We start from the raw sequence: 27,299 nt of genomic DNA, 5'->3' as shown, positions 1-27,299 counted from the left end.
AGCTAGCTAGAAACCTTTCATCCAGCTCCAGATTATTTGCTTTTTTAGTCTCTTTGCTGGGTTATTGACTAGACCTCCTTTGTGATTATATTCTAGAAGTTAGCATCAGTAAGAAATAACTCCTGTAGTGATTATAGTTAACTTAGAAAATGGTCTATTTGAAATAAATGTAAGTAATTATATATTTCTAATACCTACAAATCATTTGATTTTTGGTAAACAAATTTAGTTCTGCTAATTTATAATTACAGTTCATGTAATAAATATGTATACTAAATGTGTTCAAACATAGAACAAAGACAACAGCATAATCCTAATTAAAAGTTATACTGATAAAAAATTACTATATATTAAAATGCAAACAAATCGATAGCCAGATAATGCTAAATGTACAACATACTCATTTAACGATTGTTATGGCTCCAGGAGATAACAAATATACAAACAAACTAGCAATGTTGACAAAAATTATTCATACAGTACTAATTCATTGTAATTATTTAAGGTAACATTGTCGTATAAAAAGGTTTTGCTAATGTGAAAACATCGCGCTACAAAAAGGGGTGGTTTAGACTACTGTAAAACAATAAAACCAATTCATTCTTACCTTTCTATTCTGGCTGTTTACCAAGGATATTGATAAAATAACTAACAAACTCCACAAATACATATGTGTCGTCAAAGGAAACATTTTTGTCATAACTATTGGCAATATGTTTTTTATTATTGTTGCAGTCTGGTAAGCCTTGAGTTCACGTCATGAGTAGGCGACCATAACATCAGATGCACATAAATAATTGGATGAAAGGAACGCCTCGTTTAGATGAGGTTTTAGATATGATTGTGTACGACAATTAACTAATAATGATTAATTTATTATAGAATTAAAATATTTGGTCAGATAATCATACAGTACAATAACAAAGAATAGAGGCACAGACTAATATAAAATTATGTCGTGTAAGTCTTTCTGATCTGTGATTTCGTGTCAATCTGTGCTGTAGTCTGTCGAGATTTTATAGTTTTTTTTTGTTTCGGTTTTTCTAAAGGCAAAAGGACTAAGCCTATACAGCCAGTAAATAGTAATTAAAGTAGCACGCTTTGTAGGTCTCATTTAGATGTCCGCTATATTTGTATATTTTCGATACTTATTGGAAGAGGATAGCATATTTTTTTTATTTAACAGGATTATGTTATTTCTCTGCCTCGTAAAAAATGTAAACTAAATAAAAACTAAATCTTAATCTTTGTAATTTCCAATTAAAAGCTTCTCACATGTATAATGTACTTACACCAAAAAATATGTATATATTTTTCCTGTCTGTCCGTTTTTTATTGCAAATCTCTAAAACAGCTGAACTGACGGACTTTCACTCGTAGATAGCTAACGTTATTAGAAGTAACTTAAGACTATTTTCGTTTTTGTAGTTTTATTTAATTTAATAAAAAAGGAGTTAAATTCCACGCGGACGAAGTTGATGGCAAAAGCTAGTATACAATACAAAAAAAAAATAAAAAACAAACAGTAAACTTATTGTATATTTACATTTCACAATACTGTCCTTAACATTGTTTCTTACATTGCTCTTCGTCAAGCTGAGGGGAGTGTTGTCGTTTCGCCTTTGACTTATTCGAATGCTTGTTTTGATTTCGTATCGCCTTCGACATTTTCTCTTCACCAATGCTGAAACAAAATGTTCGGTGTGTAGTGCGGTGGTTGGTGGTCGTCACCTCACCACGGTAGCGTTAACAGAAGCTTAGCGTGCCTTGGCGGGCCCCGTATACGCCCCTGAACGTTACACATGATGTGATGAGGTATTGCTATATAATATATTGCTACGTAGTATACCAGTGAAACTCGTCAAGATCGCTGGAAGGCATTGGATGCGAGCAGCGCAGGACCGATCGTCGTGGAGATCTTTGGGGGAGGCCTATGTCCAGCAGTGGACGTCTTCCGGGCTGCGATGATGATGATTATGATACCAGTGAAATAATTGTAAGATTTATTATACATTACTAAGTTTATTTGGTAGTGTGCTAAATGACTTATAAGTATATATATTGAGGTCCATAAATAAGTGGTACAAAATTACTCACTTAACATTAGCCCTGGAGCCAGGGCCCCAATAAGGGGTAGGATTAAACTGGAATCGAAGTCGTCCATCGCGTCGGCTGATCGGGTTAGCATCCAGCCGCTCTGTGAGGTCCACCTCTGACTGTATGGGTTGGGACAGGATGAACTTGGCAACTGGATCTGCGTCCAACCTGCAGTTCACAACTAGTCATTATTATTTATTTAACTTCAATGCACAAAAATAGTGTGTACATATGGCGGTCTTAACACCTTGCGGTGTTATCTACCAGGCAACCATAAGTGGCACTGAGAAAGATTTTTTAATTTCTATAAAAAAATATACATACATAAATATAAATATTATATGTAAATAAATACTTAATGATCTGATAATCTAATTATAATTACATGCTTATGTAAGTAAAAAAAATGGAGAATAAAACAAAAATTATCAAGAGAGAATTGTAGGGAAATTACAAAAAAAAAATTAAAATAAGGAGAAGGACAGTGAAAGAAGTTACAAATTTAAATAGTATTACAAAGATATGTCTGTGAGAGGCGGAGAGGAGAGGATTGTTGGTACTGGGAATTAGTGACCCTATTGAGTTGATGCTAGAATTGTATCATGCAAGTTTGACTCCTATGTGGCTTCTCTGGAATATTTTATGTTTTATTCCTGATGAATTCACAGTGATGTGCAATAAATCTTACTTGACACTTATTCTCTCATCCTCTAATCCTCTATCGGTGCTCCAGTGTATACCGTTAGCGCAGGTGGGTGCAGCATTCCATCATCACTTATTAAAAAACCAACCAGAGAAAACTTTGTACAAAATTTTACTCTGATTCATCAAGTGATGTTTTCAGACTCACATCAACTTTAGCATTCTCGTGTTTAGTCAGCTCTCACGTGGAATTTAAATTTATTTTTATAAAATAAAAGTAGCCTAAGTTACTGATGTAATAAGGATTACATCAGCTACCTGCCAAAAATAGTCCCGTCAAATTCGCTCCCGGCATTTTAGAGATTAGCCGGAACAATCAGATAGACAGACAAAAATTGTTATTTTGGTGTATGTATGGTACATACACCAAAATAATATTTCAATATATTCATATGCATCTAGTAAAAAAGGGTTATTTTAACATTATAAACAGACACTCCAATTTTATTTATATGTGTGCCATATGCATTGCCATTAAGAAGTATCAAGATATCATGTCTCCGCACCCTATATTTCTTTAAATGAACACAAAATTCTTACTTGGCCGGCTTAACTGGGTGCGTCTTCTCCCAAGTGCGTAGGATGTCCCACATGAGGTGCGCGGGCGCAGTTGTCTTTATCGACAACTTGGACGCATGTGAGTACGACACCTTATGTCCAGCGTTCATTATTGCTGACCTGTAAGACAAGTAAAGGCACTGAAATTTGTATTTTTTTTATGCAATTAGAAGTGGCAAATGGTATATAATAATAATCCAGGACAATTCGCACAGCGCCATGTAATCCTGTTTATGAACTAATGTGTAGGTAACACATGAAAGTATCTATATAACTTGTATCACCCGGGTGAAAGCTTATTTTATTAGCATATTCGTATTAGCTTATATATTATTATGATGTATATGCTATATTACTGTAGTGTCATCTAAATACGTTCAATAGTTTTTGCGTGAAAGAGTAACAAACATCCATCCATAATCACAGACTTTCGCGTTTATAATATTAATAAGACTAGCTGACCCGCGCAATTTCGTCTGCAACACATTTACTCAATTTACATAATATCTTTTTAAATTAAAAAATAATTATTGACATGACCCAATAAAAGCCAAATAAAAAAGTATCATCGTTTTCATTAAGATGCATAAGCTAAGCTAAACTTTGATGACACTTATATAAAGTGTCATCAAAATCAGTTTAGTAGTTTTTGCGTGAAAGAGTAACAAACATCCATACTCACAAAGTTTTGCTTTTATAACATTAGTAAGAAAAAAACCATCAATCGAAACGCAGCTTACTGCTTGGTTAGAGAAAGATATATGCTAATAATTTATAGCAAATCTTCTCGGATTAGTATAAAAAAAATTAACGTATTACCACACCTCATTACCATCATAGGCATAGTCTCCAAGTGCACACGCCCGAACATCTTGTCCAGGGTGTAGTACAACGGTACGCTGTGGAGCTCCTCCCGAACCATAGACAACACGCCTTCTATCCGCTTCGCTGTTCCGAACAGAGCCGGGTGCTCTTGTACGTGCATTAATACTCTGGATACAAAAGCTTCGTCGTGTATAGGCGCTGACCAGATAGGGCCACCAAGCTGTAAATTGCAGAATGGCTGTATTTCCTTTAGCTTACTTTATTAGGATAAATAAATATTTAAAAAACTGTGTACCTATATCGTAGTTCTACCTTTCAATAACAGTTTAGCACACCGCCTTAGTTCCGATTCCTCGCATGGCACATTTGTATTCACAAGTATGACTGTTTGTATCAGTCTGGATGTTTTCTATGTATGATAAGTATGTATTTACGAAAAAAAATGTAACTATGTATTTGTATCAGTTATCTAGTATCCATAATTACGGCTGATGGAATAGTGTGACGTGGATGAGAATTAGCGTCGCTGGCCGGGCCGACGCTGTACTCCGCTCTGTCGCGACCCTACCTCCCGAGGTACTAGACCTGCCGCGGCAGGATTAAGGAATATAGTAAACTTACATGATGCCTTTGATTGCAGTGCACACAATGCTCGCCCACGACCGGCGCGGGAGGTAAGTACGACTTCATCTGTTCGGGGTTCTTCTCACTGGGGTTGGGTTTGAAACCACCCAGCGGCTGCAGGGTTATGTGGTCACATCCCACGCAGTGGTACACCATTGACAGTTTACTGTTAAATTAATTACCACAATTTTATTTTAGAAATATAGGTAATCTTTATTGAAATAAACTCAATATAATCACTCTTGAATAGTCATATTTTTTATTCTACCACTCACTCGGAAGGCAGACTTATCACAAGAAGAATGAGCAAGAAACTTGTGTGTCGCTTAATTATATTGTGTTAATTAATTTTGTCCAAAAAGAAAAAAAAAGTTAGGGGTGTACAACCCTTATGCCTAGGAGTATGAAAAATAGATAATAGCCAATTCTCAGACCTACTAAGCATACAAAATTTCATAAAAATCGGTTAAGCCGTTTCGGAGGAGTATGGTAACTAACATTGTGACACGGGAATTTTATGTAAAATATTTGTATGTCAGATACCTAGTGGTCTTCTTGCAGTGTATCGCTCCTGAGTATACCTTTACAAACACACGGATGTAGAAATCTGCAGATATACTGAGCAGTGGCACTATGTAGCGGCTGTATCTATTTGCATGTTGCTCTATACATTGTAACAATATCCTTAATGCCTGGAAAGAAGAATGATAAAAATTTGTAAATATGAATGAATACAAATGTTTGTGCCGCGCGAGGAATCGAATCCGCGACTATCGGTAGTAAGGTGGTGTGTTATAAACCGCTAGACCACCGAGGCTGTGTGATATTTTGAATTTTTTAAACTCACCATTTCATGGCAGCATTTAGTTTTCAAACTAACAGCACCATATTTACAGTAACATGTTTCTGGTGAGTTACCAGCTAGTACCGCCATGTCTGTGGCGGTAACGAGTAGCAGGCCTCCTTCGCTGACACTCTGGACTGCAGAGTCGAGGAATATAGAGGGACATCCGTACGGGTCTAAATCGATAGCCGTAAACCGCTTTGCCGGTTGCTTGTGTTTGTACATCAGCATGCTGGAAATAAAAATAATAATAATCACCACATATGTATGTAGTTTACTATGGGCATAAAATGGAGATTAATTAGTTGACGACAGCCTCTGTGGTGTAGCAGTTTAAGACACAGAATTATTTCTGATTGTTTGAGTTCGATTCCTTGCATGGTATAAACATTTGTATTCATGGGTGTGAATGTTTGTATCAGTCTGGGTGTTTTATAGGTAAGCATTTATCAAAAAAAATTATCTATGTATTGATATCAGTTCTCTTGTACCCACAATATAAGCTCTGCTTAGCTTGGGACTAGATGGTGCTTGATGGTGCTGTGTGAATTGTCCTAAGATATAATTATTAATAATAGAAGCAATGGAAGTCAAACTCTGTGTTAAAGGACACCGAATATAGAGATAAATTGTAAAAAGATTTTAGTTAAAAAGGAATTCCACAAATAATCAATTGATATTTAGGGATAAGAAGCATTAGTGTTTTTAATTAGTATGTCACCAAGAAATACTTTCCCAATGAGGTTTTGACAACTTTTTATAACAAATGCAAAACGACAATATGCTGGTGCAGATAGAGGTAATAAAATCAAAAGTTTCCTCTTTATAATATTACTTAGGTCAGTAAGTAAATAAACAAGACACAGTAATTTGTATTCAATATAAAAATATTCATACCAAGCATCATCATGGTTGGTTTCTATCAAATTCTCCACCTGATTGTGTATAACATTAGCCTTGATAGTTTCAACAGCCTGTATTGAAAAGTCATTGGCAACAATTTTCGTAACATTTGGCACTTCTTTAGCATAACGGATACTTCTTAGACCAGTTGCAGATAGAGCTTCTAAAATAGTTATATCGATCTGCAATAAAAATATAACAACAGAATTAAATAACATATTATATATTGCTACTAACTGACTTCACGCAACTTCCTTTGCATTATATAAGGACATAGAGAAGGAGTTACAAAGAATGAAAAAACATATCTTTGGAACAATTAAAAACTATTGGAACTCAACGAAAGCTCTAAAAAGAAAAAAATTCAGCATATTAGAAACATTTTTCATTAATTCTCTAATACAATCTTAGTGTGATGTTATATTGAATGAACTCAGTGCTTTAGATGGTATTTTCTATATATCTTAATATGTACTTACAAAAAAACATAAATATAAAGTAAATGCATTTTTATCAGTTGTCTACAACACAAGCTCTGCTTAGCTGGGAATAATTATCATAATATTTTATCACTTTTCATGCAGGCCACCTAGATGGCAAACATTGGCTATCTAACATTTAGAAAAGTTTAATTTAAACTGGTAACTTAATCCAGGGATGTTTTATAAAATTTTATATATGCGATTTAAAAGTGGTTGGACCCTACTAATACTAGTACAATTTGCAATACAATAAAGTACAATCAACACTAGTGAAGCATGTTGAAGACAATATGTTAGCTTAAATCATGACATCCTGCATTATCAATGTTTAAAGCACAATTACAAGCAAATTATTAAATTAAATTAATTACATTACAGTACAATTAACTTTTTTTTTTCTATCTCACTTAATATATTTTGGGATTTTTGTAGTCAATTATGTCAACTGTATATATCCAACTTAATTATAACAACCTTAAAAATAATAAACAAAAATGAAATAATAACCAACTTAGAGGGATCTACAAAGACAACTTACTGCATTACTCTCTGTATTACTGTTTTCTGACATTACATCCATCTGTCCATCTTTTTTAGTTTTCTTCTCTGCCTTAGCACGGTTCTCAGTCTTATAGTCATCAGTAAAGATACTCAGTACTGCAATACTTAAATCTCTATTAAATTCTTGCACAGGATTGTAGAATACTTTCTCAGTGGTCAGGCAGATTTCAGCTTGGCCTTCTTTTATAGTTTTGTTTGGGATAACATCTGTTGATGTTTCCATTCTCATTTTATGCTGCAAACACAGCCTATGTTAGGGCAAATTAACAATAATAATAACAAATTTATGTCAACATTACCAATCTAAACGATACAAGCAGAGGCGAGAAGGCAAGTATGTAGTGTATATTTGCTAGACAAAATGCAAAACATAGTACTACTTATATTCAAATTTTTTCAATAACTCATTGATTATTCCGTGAGTTTCGGCTAGGAGGTGTAGGTAAAACAAAATATATTCTTAAAATGCCTTTATCCTAATGAAAATTTTGGCTAAATTCATGTTTTTAAAACGGTAATAGCGCAGTTGCATTCTGAGATTGGTTATTTAATTTAATTATTATAAAACTAACTTGTAAGATAGGATTAAAAAGTTTCCAATATCTTCGAAAATACATAAAAGAACATTAAAAAATTCACATGAATAAAATGATTCAGTATTTTGATTTATTTTCAATTCTATTGAAAATTTAATTAGAATACAAAAACACGTTGCATTGTTTTGACAAGCAGTCACAGACAGCTGACAACACTATATCAGTTCACAGAGCTCCACCTATGTCAATGTTGACAACAGAAAAACAAGCACAGAAATTGTATTAAATCTGTGCTGTCACTTTTGTTATAAATGTCATGTCATTTGAAGTATCTGGAAAAATAACCTATTTATTTTAAAATAATTATTATTAAATGAAACAAGACCTAAAAACTCAATTATTTATAAAGTAAAATGCATACTGCCAGTCGTTTGGCTAGGAGCTCATTGTTTCAGAATGTTAAACTTAAAAATTTGTCTGTAAGGTTATCTCGCAATATTACGAAAGTTGCATCACATATTAAACCGGTGGAACTAGAAGAGAGGGTATTAAGGTCCGGTCATGGGCTTTACGGTGTACGATACAGCCGCAGCTGCTGCTATAGCGATATTTACTCCCCTACATCGCGACAGGTAGCGAGTACGAGGTTTTACTCAACAGGGAATAAGAATGATCCCCCTGAGGGCGATCCAGAGTCCAAAGATGAGACGCCGCTGTTCTCAAGCCAGCTCCCGGCTACTGTCGCCGTGCCTGAAGTCTGGCCTCAAGTTCCTGTTATTGCAATCAACAGGAACCCAGTGTTTCCAAGATTTATCAAATTAATTGAGGTATATCATAGCTAGCTTTTATTATTTTCAATATATATTAATTGAAGTGAGTTAAAGTACCAATTGTAGTATTAATATACCATATAGTAATCTGTTTACTAACAAATAAACTGTCATTCCAAATATTGTAGTGATGTAGTGATTGACAAAACCTGGGATCTATATCCACTGCTGGGAATGCATTTCTCAGTAAGAATTATTAGTTTTAGTAACACTGTAACAGTTATATTACTATTAAAATTTAAATTTTATAAATAATTTAATTATTGTCACTATACTGTATTGTTGTTATGTTAATGAATGTTTACGCAAAAAAGAAAGTTTTATAAATATAATGTTTGTTCTTAGTACCCTCATTCTATACACCAGATTGTAATAAATAAATGTGCATCTTATATTTCATACATTATTTGGCGAATTCTTTGATGCAGCTGTTTAGCACAATATCTCATTTTCCAAAAGCTTGGTTCAATTTCTTAATTTAAAAACACTACTTATTTCCAGATATCAAATCCAGCTCTAATTGACTTAATAAGACGTAAAGTGAAATTAAACCAACCATATGTTGGTATATTTTTACGTAAGAAAGAAGATGACAAGAATGATGTGGTGTCCAGTTTGGATGACCTGCATGATGTCGGTGTATTTGCACAAATACATGAGATGCAGGACATGGATTATAAGTTGAGGCTGGTCGTGATGGCCCACCGAAGGATCAAGATCACTGGGCAGTTTGTTGAGGAAGAGATAGACACTGGTCCAGCAGGTAATATAATGGTGCAACCAAATTATCTGCATTCCCTTCCACGGGTTATAGTATTAGATGTACTGTATGTAAGGAATATTCATTCATTATTTTTAATTAATTAAATGATTTTTAACAAAAATTTATCTGCATCAATAATTTTTATTGTTGTCAATTTTGTTAAGTATCATTGAAAAATAATAAAAAAAATGAATATATATGAAAATAAAAAATGAATATTTGTAAATATTCATTTTGTGTAAAATAGACTGTTTTGGTTGCTAAGTCTTAAGTATTAATCTGAATATAGCCAGAAGGGCTGATAAAAAAAAGTCTTAAGTATACTCTTTAAGGTATATCACTGAAAACTGCCTTGGTGACTAAATAAAGTCTTATTAACATGCTATTGAATGAATGTGTAAGTGAAGTAATTGTTTTATTAACTTGGAAATTAATTAATTTAAATGAGGTGATTCAAAGTTTAATTTTTTCATTAGTGCAGTATGTTAATCATTTCGCTATCAAAGTTGTCTAACTGTTAATATATTCAATAAAAATATACTTTTTACTATTATATTTCAGTAAAACTATAAATAGAATAGTATCTACAGTTACCATTATAACATTTTAAACAATAGGTCACCAATTTTATTAATAAATTACATTATTTTCAAGTCTACTACTACTTCTAACATCTACACATAATATTTTATGATATATAAAAACAAACTGGCTTCATTTCTGAAATGTTTCCGCATTTCAGAAATGAAGCTGAAGTTTCCACTATTTAACGTGGAGTTTGACGTTACACGCGAAGAGACAGATGCTGAACGACGGCGGCGGAAGTACCGTAACTCGCGGAAGAAGCTGGAACCAGAGGCCGAAGGTACGAAGGAGGCGCCTAAGAAACCTCCCCCAGACCAGGTCATGATGGTGAAAGTGGAGAACTTGATGCACCAGAAATTCCAACAGACTGAAGAGGTGAAGGCGTTGACACAAGAAGTCATCAAGACCATACGGGATATTATCAATTTGAATCCTTTATATAGGTATTATGTTATAATTTTTTATTTATATCAAGAAAAATCAAAATTATCATCATCATCATCATCATCATCACTTAACATCAGTCGAGATGAATGAGTGAATGCACTCAAATTTAGTAATAAAAAAAACTTAAATAAAATTCAAAATCATTGAATCATTTACATTTTATTCAATTAGGTTTTATTTTGACTCCCATTTTGTTTTGTGTCCCGGATTGGTCGGCCTGTTCATACAGTGGTGCCATTGTTTATAGTGATTGCCACAATTTATATTATTTTGTTTAATTCCTCTACTATTTTAATTATTAATTTCCGCTACTACTACATGTGAGACCACAGAGACCACAAATATTCAGTTTTGAAACCTGACCACCGCTACAGAAAGCGTTACGACTTTCTCTATTGGTGATCAAATTCCGACCATTACTGATTCTATATCCATATTGCGACACATATGTTGCTTCTGAACGAATCATGAACAGCCAATGGACTCTCTAGAGTTAGGATATTGGTTGGGAGCCTAGTGTTCTGTTACACTAGTGACTGTTCGGCTACCAAACTGTGACTGAACTTCGAAAGTTCGGCTAGCTACTTTTGTTGAGAACTGGCAAGAAACTCAACTGGTACATTATTTATCTGCATAATAATGATTAACGGGTATAAAATGTAGTCTTTGCCAAATGGTATCTAGCTATATACATGCACACTGTTTGATGATTGGTTAAACGGTTAAATCAATGGTGTTAAGCACTACCATTTTGCGCCGCTGGCATAGAATAAAATAGATAAACTGTTTATTGAAACAAACTTAAACTTAAGCACTTTTCAATACTCATACTTATTTTTTAATCTACCACTCATTCAAAAAGCTTATCACAAGAAGAACGAGCAGGATACTTGGATGTTGGTTTTTTTTCGTTATGTTTTTACATTTTGATGAATACAAATTAGCAAATAGCACTAATTCATTAGAGCCAAAATATTAACAGCATAAATACTGCTAGAAAATGTGTTAATTTAGAAATCTAATTTAATATGTAATAGTTCATCAGTAAAAACCGTTTTATTCAGCCATCTTAAGAATCTCTCATGTGCAATAGGTTTTAGTAGGGTTAGTTAAAAAATACATCCAAGTATATAAAATATATTGTAGAAAAAATATGATAATAAAAACTGTATACACAGTTCAATTTTCGAATAAGCTATTGCGTTATAGATTCCACTTCTTAAATACAGATTCACTTGCAAGTGATGGTTGAATCAATTATTTCTGCATCTGCAGGGAGTCTCTTCATCATATGCTGGCTCAAGGGCAGCGTGTGGTCGACAACCCCGTTTATCTGAGTGACCTGGGAGCGGCACTTACTGGTGCCGATACTGCTGAACTTCAAGCCATACTTGAAGAAATGGATGTGAGTTGTTTTACAATACTAACTGACCCGCGCAACTTCGCCTGCATCACACTCGACATTTATCATTATATTTCGCCCAATATACACAATATCTTTTTAAATTATAGCCTATGTGTTATTGTGATGTATAAGCTATGTTACAATAAAGTTTCATTAAAATCCGTTTGGTAGGTTTTGCATAAAAAAGTAACAAACATCTATCCATCCTTCTATCCGTCCACGCTCCCAAACTTCCACGTTTATAAAATTAGTATGAAATATGTACCTTCATACTAATTTACATTGACCGTATATTCGTTACAGATACCCAAAAGACTGATGATGTCACTCTCTCTGCTAAAGAAAGAGTATGAACTGTCAAAGTTACAACAGAAGATTGGCAAGGAAGTGGAGGAGAAAGTGAAGCAGCAACATCGGAAATATATACTACATGAACAGCTCAAGGTATGTACTATAATGTAATATGAGGCTAAGTATGCCCACATATAAATTGTAATTAAGGAACGAAATTATAGATGAATTATAATGATGTTGTCATAAAGTAATTTTTGTCACCGGTTTGGTGTTTGGACAAATTGGTTTATTTATGCCAACTTTGCTATTTGGCAGTTAATATTCACAGAAAATTCTTAAAAATGTTCTGAACAACATTTATTTAAAAGAGCAACACGCAAGTTTTTTTCTCATTCTTATGATGAATGAGTGGTAGAATAAAAATATGACTATTCAATAGTGCTTATATTGAGTTTATTTGAATAAAGATTGTTTCTAATTTTTTTTCGACCTGAATATGTAATCTCTGTAGTGCAGTCGTGGCTAAAGTGTTGTTAAGTTGCTGTAGTCTTGTAATACAGTTTTAAAATTACATCTAAACAAAACACCTTTTACTGTGCCTTTGGGTTTTTAAATAATTAAACATGTTTTTAGTGTACTTTGTTTAAATGTGAGTACTTTTTACAGATAATAATGTTACACAGATATATAATTCGGATACTTTTTACTATAACTCAACAATAGTCATCAATAACATTTTAAAAAAAAATATATATGTGATTATCAGGTAATAAAGAAGGAGCTAGGGTTAGAAAAGGATGACAAGGACGCCATCGGTGACAAGTTCCGGGAGCGGCTCGCAGACAAGACGGTTCCGCAGGCCGTGCAGACCGTCATCGATGAGGAGCTGAACAAAATGAACTTCTTGGAGAGTCATAGCTCAGAGTTCAAGTTAGTAGTCACTATCTCTAAAATTATAATTTCCATTGCGTAGACGAACTTAGCATTCCATTGATTTCCGAGCAAGTCCCGGGACTTGTGAACCGTATGTAGATTTAAGGGGCCCCTTGCCAACGTACGTCAACACTCGCCTTCACCGCTTCTCTCCCTGTCCAGCCAATTATAGGTTTCCGAAATCACTTAGATTATGTTTTAAAGGCTCTTTAAAACATATTCAGATAACCTTATTTAACTAATATAGACATTATACAAGTCATTAGATTAGATTAGACATTAGTATGTGAGGCTGCCTCTACGTGTGCTTTCTCACGTATTTGCGTAATAGGTTGAGATAGAGAAATAAAAAATAAATATATTTTTATTCATTTGACGGCTATTGGTTCGGTAGTCTATTGGTTTTGTACACAGCTTTACTTCCGATGGTCGCGGGTTCTATTCCTTCCATGGTAGAAACATTTGTATTCATGAGTATGATTGTTTGAATCAGTCTAGGTGTTTTCTATGTGTGTATTTACAAAAGAAAATGTCTAAGTATTTATATCAATTGTTTAGTACCCATAACATAACAGCTCTGCTTACCGTGGGACTAGATGACGCTGTATTAATTATCCAGGGTATTATTAGTATTTATTAATCATCTTAATTATCTCTATATAGTGTCACACGCTGTTACCTTGATTGGCTGACATCACTACCCTGGGGCATCACCTCCGAAGAGAACCTGAAGTTAGAAGATGCCCAGGTGATCCTCGATGAGGACCACTATGGTATGGAAGACATCAAGAAGCGGATTCTTGAGTTCATAGCCGTATCGCAGCTCAAGGGTAGCACCCAGGGCAAGATTCTGTGCTTCCATGGTCCTCCTGAGTCGGCAAGACTAGTATAGGTGAGTAGAATTAATATTAATCCAGGAATATTCACATAGCGCCATTATTTCACACAGTCCCACGGACTATATGACATTGTAAACAGGCCTTGTATTATGAGTATTACACAACTGATATTAATACTTAGGTTTTAATTTTTTAAATACATACATAGTATTTGTGATTGGAAGGATGAGTACAATACCCACGACCTGGTGAATTGGTTGAGTTCGAATATGTTCCCTGGTTTTGAGAGAGCTCTGAATCAGCAGTTTTTCTGGTTCTCTGTTGGAGTCTATGTATATATACCTACTAAAAATATATTTAAGTATTTAATATACAACTGTGTCTAGTACCTATAACACAAACTTAGCTTGGGACTATATGTCGCTGTGAAAAAGATTTTTTTTGACATTCCTAATCCCAATATGATTCAGCTGGTGAGAAGGAAATTGTTAGTAATGTGTACCAGTACCGCGTGGTTACGCGGTTCCCCTTGCAAATGATCGTGGTAAATTGCTATTTGCCAAGATGGGTTAACTGACATGACTTCATGCTCATTTTATGGTGCCACATACCATTATCATTCATGAAAAAAAATGAGTATTGTGTTGAGTTTGAACGTGTTCTCCTGCTCCATCAGCTCGGTCGATCGCACGCGCCCTCAACCGGCAGTACTTCCGGTTCTCTGTGGGCGGCATGACGGACGTGGCCGAGATCAAGGGCCACCGCCGCACCTACGTGGGCGCCATGCCCGGCAAGCTGGTCCAGTGCCTCAAGAAGACCGCCACGGAAAACCCCCTCGTACTCATCGACGAGGTCGACAAGATTGGCAAGTGAGTATATATATGGACCTTGGTGGTCTAGCGGATTAGCGTACTGATTTATAGAAGCGGGTACAATCTCAACATAATACAATTGAATAGAATGGAAAATCGACATTTGAATTTTTTAATCTGCCGCTCATTCGGAAAGCTATCTCATCGCAAGAAACGTGTTGCTGTTTTAAATAATTGTTGTAACTTTACATTTTTAAGTTAAAATGGGAATACGAACTCCCAACAGGCACTAATTCATTATTTATTATTTTTTGCACATTTTGTCCCACTCAACATTACTTATGCCACGCTAAATTGACGGGAAGAAATCATTTAGAGTATTTTAGAGCCCTCCTTTGTTAATATTATTTTTGAAGATACTTAAATAATGTATTTAAAGTGCAATAAAGAATCTAATTGTAAAATACCATTCTGTATGAATAAATCGTACGTTGCTAGAAAAGTTGCTGGAAAAACCCACGGTACACACAATCACATTCCAGCAATGGCATTTCCAAACCGATACAATATTGAAATCTGAAAGAAAAGAGCTTATTCCTTCTCAAAAGGCCGTCAACGCAATTCTCCTGGTGCGGTGGTAATTTTAAAATCAAGTGAGCCCCGAACTATTTTGCCCCTACGTTATAAAAAAATGTTATTTCCACCAGGGGCGTCCACGGCGACCCGTCATCTGCATTACTGGAGCTCCTCGACCCTGAACAGAACGCCAACTTCCTGGACCACTACCTGGACGTGCCCATCGACTTGTCCAAGGTGCTGTTCATCTGTACGGCGAACGTCATCGACCACATACCGGAACCGCTCCGGGACAGGATGGAGCTGATCGATATGTCCGGTGAGGTTTGCAATATTGTTTTACTGTACTGATATATAATAATATAATTATTAGAATATTGCTCGCAACGCGTCCATTCCGTTCGCGAGCTACTCGTATAATGCCATTTTTGTCCGAGTCACCGTTCGTAGGCCGCCATCTTGTTTGACTGACTGAATGCACCTGGGGATAGTATATCCCACACTATCTCCGGATATTAAATTCCAGGCTTTAGACTATTTATTGTTTACACACATGATTTAATCTATACGGGATACAAGTACTAATTATTGTAAGACCAAGCATTTATAATTAATTGAATTTATTTTTTCATTTTCTGCCATTAATATATTGTAATAAAATTAATTATAATAAAATGGTACTACATACTAATCAGTACTACATTTTTTCTGACGAGTTCATCACTGTCCGGCGACTTCTTCACACATGCAATATGAACGCGCCGCGTCTGTGCGAATTTTTATTTTGTACCAAAATTTGTATATGTAATCTTTACGTTCTGGTTACGGCCTAGATTTACGGATTAGACTATTTCCTTTTGACAAAATTGCAGTAGCATATGCTTTTGGTCACTCTATTCTCTAGAATTTACAAATTTTTGGTTTTTCGGTTGGTATTTTTGGTAAACATCTACAAGCAGAAAATAATAGGAACTGAGTTTCCTGTCAGTTCCTCTTGGCTGAAATGCTCTCCGAACTGACGGTCGTTTTTGACATATTATAAGAGTCTGTAATAGACCTAAGGAATAAATATATTTTGATTTGATTAATATAAACAATTATGTTTTAAATAATCTCTCATAGAACTGTAATTACGATCATCATCCTCCTTATCTTATTTATAGGTGTAGTTTGTTTATAATATATATTTATAAAAATGTATATGTATGTATGCCCATAATATGTTTGTATGTAGTATATTATATATATGTGTGCTCTTATATTTATAACTATTTAATATATATATTTGACGACCTCGGTGGTCTAGCGGTCTGGCACACCGCTTTACGTCCGATGGTCGCGGGATCGATTCCTCGCACGGCACAAACATTTGTATTCATGAGTATGATTGTTTGTATCGGTCTGGGTATTTTCTATAAAAAATATCTATGTATTTGTATCAGTTGTCTAGTACCCATAACACAAGCTTTAGCTAGCATAACTTGGGTCTAGATGGCGCTGTGTGAATTGTCATGAGATTATTATTATTATTATAATATTATATAATTTTATTTCGTAAACTAACCGCCTTCGAGTACCTCTGCACTCCCTAAGGTTGGCTGGTAGAGAATGCTATGCTATAATATATAAGAGTCTGTAATAGACCTACATGAATAAATATATTTTGATTTGATTTGATTAATATAAACTTGGTCTGCATCAGGTTACGTTGCCGAGGAGAAGCTGGCGATAGCTCAGCAGTACCTGGTGCCCACCGCGAGGACCAACTGTGGCCTCACCGCCGAACAGTTGGATCTCACGCCGGAATCGTTGCATTCCCTCATACGATCCTACTGCCGGGAGTCGGGTGTCAGGAATTTACAGAAGCATATAGAGAAGGTGATTGTTTTTATAGATTTACAGTGTCTAATATAACTATATTGTTTATGCCTCATTAACTACCAGCCCCGACTTTATATAGGTAGATCCAATACATATATACGTGTATATATGTGCATCTACTTAGCGCTTCAGTTAGACACTGCTTTTTTATCGTTGCGGGTTTGATCTCTCGCAAAGTACAAATATTTTATATTCATTGTTTGTATTAGTCCGGGTATTTCCTATGTATATTATGTATGTATTTACAAAAAAAAGTATGTTATTATGTCAGTTTGTCTGGGTCTTAATGTCGCTGTGTGAATTATCCGCGGTTATAATTATATATACAGACACGAATTTAAGTATCTGGCGTAAAATTAGTTTCATTTATAAAATATATATATATTCGTTTATACAAATATATAACAAATCGGTAAAGCCGTTTCTGAAATTAGCGTCCACAAACACACAGACAAATAGACAATAACTCTAAAAACTTTATTTTAATTAGTATTAAATTAATGAAGTTCCCCAATACCAATTTTTCTGATATACATAAACAGTGATCACTTACATTTTTATTGTATGTGTATATGCGAGTAGATAGCGCGGAAAGTGGCGTACAAGATAGTGAAGAAGGAAACGGAGCAGTTGACTGTGACGGAGGAGAACCTCAGCGAGCTGGTGGGGAAGCCGACGTTCAAACACGACCGCATGTACGACGTCACCCCGCCCGGTGTCGTCATGGGGCTCGCCTGGACCGCCATGGGTCAGTACACTATCCTCTCAACTACAGGTTTCATACCGAAACAGATATATCAGTCAATAAATACCCTGAACACGCCTCTTAATATATACTTCTAACTGCAGGAGGCTGTTATCCTAAACACATGCCACATTGTCAGAAAATTTTTACGAACAGATTTGGCCGATATTTATAGTATATTCACCTAAAAATATAACATTGCTATGTACTTGGCTTAGGCCGGTACATACCAAAATTATCGGCGAAAGCTGAAAAGAAAAATAATAAAAAAAAAATAATAAGACTTTATTTCTGTATCCGGTATTACAACCTCGGTGGTCTAACGGTTTAGCACACCGCTTTATTTTCACCGCTGCTATCGAGTTATGGGTACTAGACAATTGATATATACAGATATATTTTTTGTAAATATATAGAAAATACAAACAATCATGACTACATATATGCGAGGAATTAAACCCGTGACCATAGGAAGCAAAGCGGTGTGCTAAACCATTGTGGAGGTATTTGACACAGGCAAGTAGGGAATAACTTTTTATTTCGGAAATACTCGTCAAGTGCAATGTTTACATTTTTTTTCGTTTTATAAATACATTTAATGCAGTCATGACTCCTTTTATTATTAAATGTAATTAAACCGCTTATTATTATTATTCTCGCTATCGTCTCACTCTCTCAGCTTTTGCTATTATTATTATTATTATTATTAGCATAGTAGATCGAACGTCGGATATCTTGGAATTACCCTTAAATAAATTCAAAACATCTGTTAAATCATATTTACTGAGCAAGGCCTATTACTCACTAAACGATTACTTGAATGACGAGTGTGCATGGCAATAGTTGTTCATGCACTGAATTTTCATTTAATGTTAGACATAGACACCTATATAAAAATACATTGTAAATAAACTGGCTTTAAAAAAAAAAGTAATTCAATTGAGTTTCTTGCCAGTTCTTCTCAATTGGATCTATATACCGAACTGGACGGTAGGGAAAAAATAAAATTATAATGTAAAAATTTGACGTTCATAAGCGGCTAAAATGTCCTACATGAATAAATGATTTTTGAATTTTGAATTTTGAACAATTTAAATGATTTTTTTGTGTATATTTCAAGTGGTTCCTAGATGGTTTAAATTATGGTGGCGCTGCCTTTCCGGGCATGATGTCGTCTATCGGGTGCGCTAGTGTATATATTATTATTTTCCAATCAGGTGGCAGCACGCTGTACATCGAGACGGCCCTACGGAACACGCAGCGTGATGATAAATCGCCGATGGGTTCCCTGGAGCTGACCGGCCACCTCGGGGACGTGATGAAGGAGTCCGCCAGGATAGCACTCACTGTCGCCAGGAACTACCTCGCTAAATACTACTCCGACAATGACTTCCTCAACACCAGGTCTGTTGTACTATGAAATATAATAAGAATAATTACATTGTGTGTATTGATAACTACAAGAAACTAATTGCTGAAATAATAAATAAATATACAAACTTAAAGGAAGAAGTAACAAGAATGTGGAAACAGGAAAAAAATATATATAAAACCGATAATAGTAACATACCTATATTATAGTCTGAAACAAATAACATTTATTTGTTTCGAAAACACCGAAAATTAAAATTATTTTAGTTTCTTACTTTTGTAGTAGCATCTCTTAGTTCATAGTAAATTCGTATATAAGGTTACATAAGGTAATATAAGGTAACATTTCTTTCTCTCTTGCAAGCTCCCAGGTTCTCGACAAAGTAGGTCATACCTAAACCTTTAAAGGGATGTGTACACACACACCCTCTTAAACTTTAATTATTAGACTTTGAATTGACTGAAAATTTAAGTTATGTGGAGACGTAAACTAATGGAAGGGTGCCGAGTGCTGATAGAAATATTACAATGGTAAACACAGACTTTACAACTAAACATAACTTTGAACAACGTTGTAATGTCATCTGGGTGGTGTCCACAGCCACTTGCACCTGCACGTGCCGGAGGGGGCGACCCCCAAGGACGGCCCGTCCGCGGGCGCCACCATCGCGACCGCGCTGCTGTCGCTGGCGCTGGACAGGCCGCCGCGGCCAGACCTCGCCATGACAGGGGAACTATCTCTCACCGGCCGGGTGTTACCCGTCGGCGGCATCAAGGAGAAGATTATAGCGGTCGGTATCATGTTGTATAAAATAAATAATACCCTTAGACAATTCACACAGCGCCATCTAGTCCCACGGTAAGCAGAGCTTGTGTTACGGGTACTAGACAACTGATATAACTACTAAATTATATTTTTTTGAAATGACTTACATAGTAAACACCGAGATCGATACAAACAATCCTTCTCATGAATACATATAATTATATCAATTCGAACCCGCGACCATCGAAAGTGAAGCTGTACGCGATACCGCTAGATCACCGAGGTCGTCCTGTTTATATGTATTTATGATTTCTTTTTCAGGCAAAACGAGTAGGCGTGAACTGCGTGATACTGCCAGAAGAAAACCGGCGCGACTTCGACGATCTGCCCACGTTTATAAAGGACAATATAGATATACATTTTGTGAATGCTTACGACGATGTGTTCAAAATCGCCTTCGATCGACAGGTTTAGCCTCAAACTGTTTTAGACTGTATCGCTTTGTAATAAGTTTCAATGTAGCGTGTTGAACGATTGAGGTTGCTTAGTTGCGAGTTGTGTAAAGTAGGTTTTAATTTATGGTTATGTTAGAGTGTATTTTATATGTAGATATTCATCACCATTATTGTCATTTATAGCTCCATAGTCTGGTGTCTTACAAGAGGTTTGTTTAGACTATTAAAATTATTTTTGCGAAACTAGACCTTATACCTACTATCGGCCTGCATTAATGGCCTCGGTAGTCACGGGTTCGATTCCTCACACGACACAAACATTTATATTTATGAGTATGATTGTTTGTATCAGTCTGGGTGCTTTCTATGTATATTATGTATGTATGTATTTACAAAACTATGTATTTGTATCAGTTATCTAGTACCCATACCACAAGCTTTATCTAGCTTACCTTGGATCCAGAGATTATTATTATTGAAATCCTGTCAAACTTTTTTTAAAAAAGTCTTCTGCGGGAGTCTGCCATTACTATTCACTTATTAATTCCGCCATGCAGCTTGCTTTAAAAGATGTTTCAAATATTATTAATTATTCCATTATTATTATATATAGTTTGACAGGATTTCAGTAATAATAACAATCTCTGTGTGTACCCGTCTGTGCTAACGGTTTACGCTGAAGGAGCACCAGTGACTAGTGGACCGGATAATAAAATGAACATGAGGTCAGGTCGCTGAGTCTATCCTGACAAATTAACCAGGAATTTATCATGATGGTTTTCAGGGGGAATAGCGTGAAAGTCAACCTGACATCGTACATTGCTAGCAATGAGGTCAGTCCATATTACTGACGATCCTCTTCCCAGATGTTTCGGTTGAAGGGTGAGTTATAGCAGTGGAATTACAGGAAATAGAGGCAAGAAAGCTTAGCACTCTAGAATAGCAACGCATCAGAGGGGCACTCAGTATGTTTGTAATTTAAGCTCAGGAGTTTGTTTGAACGCGTTAATCTCAGGTACTACTGGTTTGATTTGAAAAATTATTTTTGTGTTGGATAGTCCATTTGTCGAGGAATGCTTTAAGCTATATAACATTACGCTACGACCAATAGCAGCGACGTATCAGTGAAAATTGTTACAAAAACGGGGAAAATTATTTATATCTGAGGGCTTCCGTTACGTGCGCTGCGCGAAGTCGCGGGCACAGCTAATTCTATATACAGGATGGGTCATATTAATTGAAGCCATTGTGTTATATATTGCGTAATGTAACAAAATATATGTGTATGTAATATATATCAGTTGTTGGAATTGTGAATTTATTGTATGATAGAATGTAAATAGTAGCTAAGTTAGATTTAGTTAAATTCCAAATTGTTTAGTTATTAAGCAGGTTGTTTGATACGTGTGGAGTCACATGCTTGTGTATGTAAATATTTTATTACAATGTCATATAATGATATTATTGACAGTTGGGTTTTAATAAATTTTAATTCAATACCTATTCGTTAATATTTCTGACCAATTCTCAGATGATGGAAAACCCGATAATAAACCATAATTATTCTGTAGATGGTGGTAGGCTCGCCCCATTATATTATAACTATTAATAATTAGCATATCTTTTGACGGTTGTTGGACCACCTTATGACAAGTAATCAAAAACCATCATATGGCGTAAAATATGAATACGTTTGTCATTCCTAATAGGATAAAAACAATTCAATTTACGCATTTTTCTCCCGTAAATGTTGCTCCAAAAAGGGGTACCTAGATATTTAAAGAACAATATTATCAGAGAACAATATTTCTTGTACCCCAGGTTAATACTAGGTTTATAATTTAGATTTAAAGACATCACATTTTTTTTAAAGAATAGACATCGGACTTTTTTATCATAACCGTTTTTTTTTAATAAAATTTAATAATCACGGTACAATCATTTCTACCGTCCATTGTTGATGCCTAAAATTGCATAATTTAATATTTTGTTGATCACTTTAAAATGGAGTAATTTGTTAAAGTAGCCATTTTAATTCACAACCTTATTTCCTTAGAAAATGTTGGAAGAAACCTGGCGTCGCATGGAATAAAGAGATTTGTACGTTCAATACACAAGAGATACTGAAACATTTGTTAAAGATAATAAAAATAAGAAAGATATAACTAATGTAAATGTTTATTTTAAATATAATGTTATTTTTATTATATGTGTTTCATTTATTTATAACTTATTATATATTACTTTATATATAAATTCCCTTAAAAACTATTGAAGAAATTCTATTTCTTTAGTGACTTTCTGCCGTCTTCAAGTAATTGCAATAAAACTGGATAAACTTCATCATATGTTGTGATTTGGTTATCTCTGACGTGGTTCTGATACCGCTGCAATGCACCAGCAACAAACTCTATTCTCTCCCTCTCGTTCCTGTGAGTCTCCAACCACTGTACCAGCCTCTGTATGTTCCATCCAGCACATGTGTGGGGTGCCATCAACTGTGGGCCAGCATGAGAAAACAAATACATCATAACCAGCGAGTATGGTAAGCAAGCACCCTCGGATTGGCTCTTGGCAATATCATGAGGGTTTTTCTCCAATATTAAGTACAATGCTTTCAATTGCCTATAATAGTCTGACAGTTCTGTGAAATCACTCACTAACGGTGATAAGGCTGTTTCTAAATGTTTACAGTCTATTTGTAATTTCACTCTCCCAAATTTACTTAGTGGCCTAACATTGCACACATGTTGTATGAATCTCTCGATGCAGACTACAGCAATATTGTTACAACATTCGGTCAGTGCTGGCTTCTCACGGAACATAGACAAGTATATATCTTTGCAACGTGACACAAATTGTTGCAGTTCTTTCATGTAAGGTGAGCATGAAAGTGACTTTCCAGTTGGATCATCAGCTCTAGTCAAGTCTGGCTCCTCATGCATGGTCATAAGGATGATATAAAGTGAGTTTTTTATAGATTCCGCATACAATTGTAGGACAGGTAAACTGGATATATCTTTCAAGCTATTTTGCACAATTTGTATACTTTCAGCAGGTAACATTGCATTCATGTTTATGAGGACCCTTTTTATTTGAGACGAGAAGTAGTACATAGCATTGCACAGTTCTGCATTCTTTTGCTGTGAGCTGGTTGGTGATTCTATTATTTGGGCAACATCACTATCCATTGACAGTCTCTGCTCTGCTTCCATATTCATCTGCTTTATAGATTTTGCAACACTATTAGCTAAGCTTATGCTTAACTGTTTATCACCTAGGGATATACTGAGTGCTTCAGTTATCACTCTAATGGCATTATCTATTTGGTCCATAGTAGGTACTTGGTTCAAGTACCACATGCTCCTAACAGGCTCTAACAGTTTACCGAGAGATTTTGAAAGGAATGAATTCTCCCATTTGGATAAGCATGAGCGATTCATTTCCAAATCTTTGCATTTCAATTTTAAATGTAAATCATTGAAGCATTTTAGTAACTTTGGAAAATCTATCTCAATAGACTGATTGACAGACAAGGAGCTTTTTTCTAGCTGTGTGCTAAATATTTGTAAAAGGTTAGACCAAAAGTTCTTGGCTATGTTTCTAAAATTCCCAATGGCATGGAGTTCATTTACTACATTCTGCAACATGATCACTTTTGCACAGCAATTATATATCTCTTCTTTGAACAGTTTCTCAATATTGTCCCAAAGTATTATTTTAAAATCTAACGAGCTCATCATATTGGCTTTACCTGGTGTGACCTTAGCAGAGCCAGACCTTTTTACTTCAAAATGTCCTTCTGCTTTCACATTCAAAGCATTACCAATTCCTTTTTTCAATTCACTTAATATGTTGTCAACAGTGTTGCGAATCTGTTCATCGGTACATTGCAAATTATGAAACACTTTGAAGCATTGCAGCAATTTACTTTTATCACCACTTAGCAAACTAGTCTGTAGTGATACAGTAGCATTGCTTAATAATTCCTTCCTTTTATTATCTACTTCCTTTAAAATTTCGTCTAGTAAAACGATACCTTCGAAATTATAGTCGTTTATTAACTCATTAAGTTCGAAAAGTACGATTGCTTCCTTTGCTGGGTTGTCTTTTATGTTTATCAATTTGTTCCACAACGTGATGATTTTAGAGGTCTGCCTTAGTAAATTGCAGGTGATTTGAACTCTTTCCAACATTAATGTTTGATTCTCTAAAGCCTGATAAGGTGTGTTTACACGTTCTTTTAGTTTTTCGGCACCACGCAACAAACTTTGAACCTGCGATTGTACTGATTCTAAAGTGGTTTCCAAGTCAGTAATATGACTTGCCTGAGTTAAAAGATCATTGTGTTTCGCTAGTACTTGTTTTTCAAGACTTCTCCCTAGTTTTTCGATTCCTAATGCTAGTTTATTGACTTGGTCGGTAACAGACAGATTTTCGCCTGATACAGGTTTTACGCTGTCGTCCAGGAATTTGCTGTAAAAAGTATCATTTTCTATTTCCACACACACGTCTTTTGCTTCCATATTATTTAATATATATAGATATAATTTTATATTATATTATCCGCAAGAAACTATGAAATTAAAATGATAAAAATGTCAAATTTTTCTGACAGTTTTTGGTGTCGTAGACAAGTCACTTCAGTATAAGTGACATTGACAATCCGTCATTGTTAGTGTAGCCATATTAAAAACTGTTTGTACTACAATAAATGAGCCAAAGTACTCTCATTTTCATTTACAATTATCAAGTTATCCAGCTTACAAATCTGTAAACTTGATGACCCTTAAGTTCTAACGTATTGCAATGAATAGGAACAGTTCAGGTTCACTTAAAACGATTTCTAAGGACACAGTCGTCATCATAGTCTCTCACCTTCTAATAGTCCTGGGTTAGATCCGCACAATACTTCATTAATGAACTCGATTGTTTGTATTAATCCAAGTACTTTTCGATTTAGATTATATAGGTATACATTAAGCAGTAAAATTAGTATATTTAGCAGTAGTGTAGCGTGACAGATGGCCCTGGTTCGACATGCCGTGAAGATAGAAAGCTATATACGTGATACGTGAGATACTTCAGATTATACAGTTACATCACTAATGTTTATACATTTTGAATTAATTTTAATATTAATGGTGAACAAGTAAAGACTGAATACAGTTAGATCAATATACTATTATTTAATTTAAGGGACAAAAAAATGCAGAATTGGTTTGTCAATTTTATTTAGTTCAAATAGCACACATTCTTGTGCTACACTGTTACAGAATTAATCGTAAAATATCTACTATTTCCAACAAAATTGTGCACTAGCATCATAGTTGATTTATTTATTTTATTACAAAATATTCATCATTGATAAAATGCTTAATATGACGTCATTTCCTTTATCATGTACATAATAGCGTGAAAACAATTACATTAAAAAAAATTGACGGGCCCAAATTTTATGGCATATAAAATATTATGGGCATTTTTTATCATGGCAGCATTAAATATTATTTGTCTATACTCCATTGGTCTTATTTAACGCGTGGAGTTTTTAAATTTCGATAATTTGAAGAGAATTATAATAATATGTCAAGAGTTTTGGTCATATACACTAAAGTACGCGCATTTGTTTTTATATTTAAACAGATACATTGCCATTAATATTTACTTTTTTTTAGAAAATTTTTAAAAGCTCAACGCGCCAATTTTTTTCTCAATGGAATATATCATTTATTTTAAAAGCAAATTATTATACATATCAAACTACTTAGTTAATTATATAAAATAACTTAAATCTAAAGAAAACTGTCAAGTAAATCCATGTTTATTGTTGCGTAATAATAAAAATTCGTTTCGGTTCGTTCATTGTTTCCAGTGAGTAAGATCAAGGGCCAGCGCTTATTGACAATGGTACCTACCTATTTCAAATAAAAAAAACTTTTTTTAAATACCCTATGATTAGATATGGCAATAAACTGTAATGTTACTTGCCAGTTCTAATCATAAGGGTAGTGATAAAAAAATATTGTCATGCAAAAAAAATGTTTTTATGACCAAAAATATTTTATATAAGTAAATAATTTTGATTTGATATAGAACTAGCCCTTTTATTATTCTATAACTGACATTAGTCTGTGAGCGCTGGGCCTTGGAAATAACGTATAGGTTACAAAATGATTTATACTGCACTATAATTCCTGTTTCATAATTACTTAATTAACTTATAAACGAACAATTTACTTATCATGTATATTGTTGGAAAGGAAGCTATCTATAATATGTACATTATACAAAGACAAAACTTGTGTACTGTGAAAATGGAGACTGTAATCTAATATTCACAATTTCCGTTTCATTATGTTGATAGTAGGTTAACTTTGTTAGATATGCATTAAATAGATTTCTTATAGGAAAATAACAAAATTTAATACCTACATCTCATCATCTGGTTTTAGAAAAAAAAAA

At 34.6% G+C, this 27,299-nt stretch overlaps 3 protein-coding genes across 3 annotated transcripts; 1 reads left to right on the top strand and 2 right to left on the bottom strand.

Annotated features, from left to right (window-relative positions):
• Positions 1 to 1,542: 1,542 nt before the first annotated feature.
• Positions 1,543 to 8,236, bottom strand: LOC131841500 (tRNA (guanine(26)-N(2))-dimethyltransferase-like). The gene is made up of 10 exons (XM_059189822.1): positions 8,169 to 8,236; positions 7,610 to 7,831; positions 6,548 to 6,735; positions 5,654 to 5,882; positions 5,350 to 5,498; positions 4,804 to 4,972; positions 4,182 to 4,402; positions 3,340 to 3,477; positions 2,098 to 2,265; positions 1,543 to 1,684 (listed from the first exon to the last, which is right to left on the bottom strand). The coding sequence occupies exons 1-10, from the start codon at positions 8,211 to 8,213 to the stop codon at positions 1,564 to 1,566; spliced, it is 1,650 nt and encodes a 549-aa protein (XP_059045805.1). The 5' UTR covers positions 8,214 to 8,236; the 3' UTR covers positions 1,543 to 1,563.
• Positions 8,237 to 8,456: 220 nt separating this feature from the next.
• Positions 8,457 to 22,954, top strand: LOC131841497 (lon protease homolog, mitochondrial-like). Its single transcript, XM_059189818.1, is given in 16 exon segments — positions 8,457 to 8,959; positions 9,464 to 9,725; positions 10,468 to 10,753; positions 12,033 to 12,162; positions 12,466 to 12,606; positions 13,223 to 13,386; positions 14,053 to 14,258; positions 14,261 to 14,281; positions 14,905 to 15,097; positions 15,748 to 15,935; positions 17,319 to 17,494; positions 18,080 to 18,245; positions 19,460 to 19,646; positions 20,215 to 20,404; positions 20,701 to 20,847; positions 22,891 to 22,954. Coding segments are annotated over 16 exon segments (2,907 nt in total). The 5' UTR covers positions 8,457 to 8,545; the 3' UTR covers positions 22,927 to 22,954.
• A 98-nt stretch (positions 22,955 to 23,052) lies between these two features.
• Positions 23,053 to 25,418, bottom strand: LOC131841499 (conserved oligomeric Golgi complex subunit 5-like). The gene has a single exon (XM_059189820.1). It carries the CDS (start codon positions 25,358 to 25,360, stop codon positions 23,117 to 23,119), a length of 2,244 nt encoding a protein of 747 aa, XP_059045803.1. The 5' UTR covers positions 25,361 to 25,418; the 3' UTR covers positions 23,053 to 23,116.
• Between the last annotated feature and the right edge of the window lie 1,881 nt (positions 25,419 to 27,299).

The sequence above is a fragment of the Achroia grisella genome, unplaced genomic scaffold, assembly GCF_030625045.1.
Source record: "Achroia grisella isolate CSIRO2021 unplaced genomic scaffold, CSIRO_AGI_Agris_v1 utg17986, whole genome shotgun sequence".
NCBI classification, from domain to species: Eukaryota; Metazoa; Arthropoda; class Insecta; order Lepidoptera; family Pyralidae; genus Achroia; species Achroia grisella.
This window is presented reverse-complemented; position numbering and strand designations above follow the sequence as displayed.

Excerpts from the sequence above, each read along its gene's own strand:
- LOC131841500 (XM_059189822.1), bottom strand. The coding sequence starts at position 8,213 with ATGTATTTTCGAAGATATTGGAAACTTTTTAATCCTATCTTACAA. Across the intron at positions 7,832-8,168 it reads TTTTTAATCCTATCTTACAA|CATAAAATGAGAATGGAAAC; the intron begins GTTAGTTTTATA and ends CTGTGTTTGCAG. Across the intron at positions 4,973-5,349 it reads CACTGCAAGAAGACCACTAG|TAAACTGTCAATGGTGTACC; the intron begins GTATCTGACATA and ends TTAATTTAACAG.
- LOC131841499 (XM_059189820.1), bottom strand. The coding sequence starts at position 25,360 with ATGGAAGCAAAAGACGTGTGTGTGGAAATAGAAAATGATACTTTTTAC.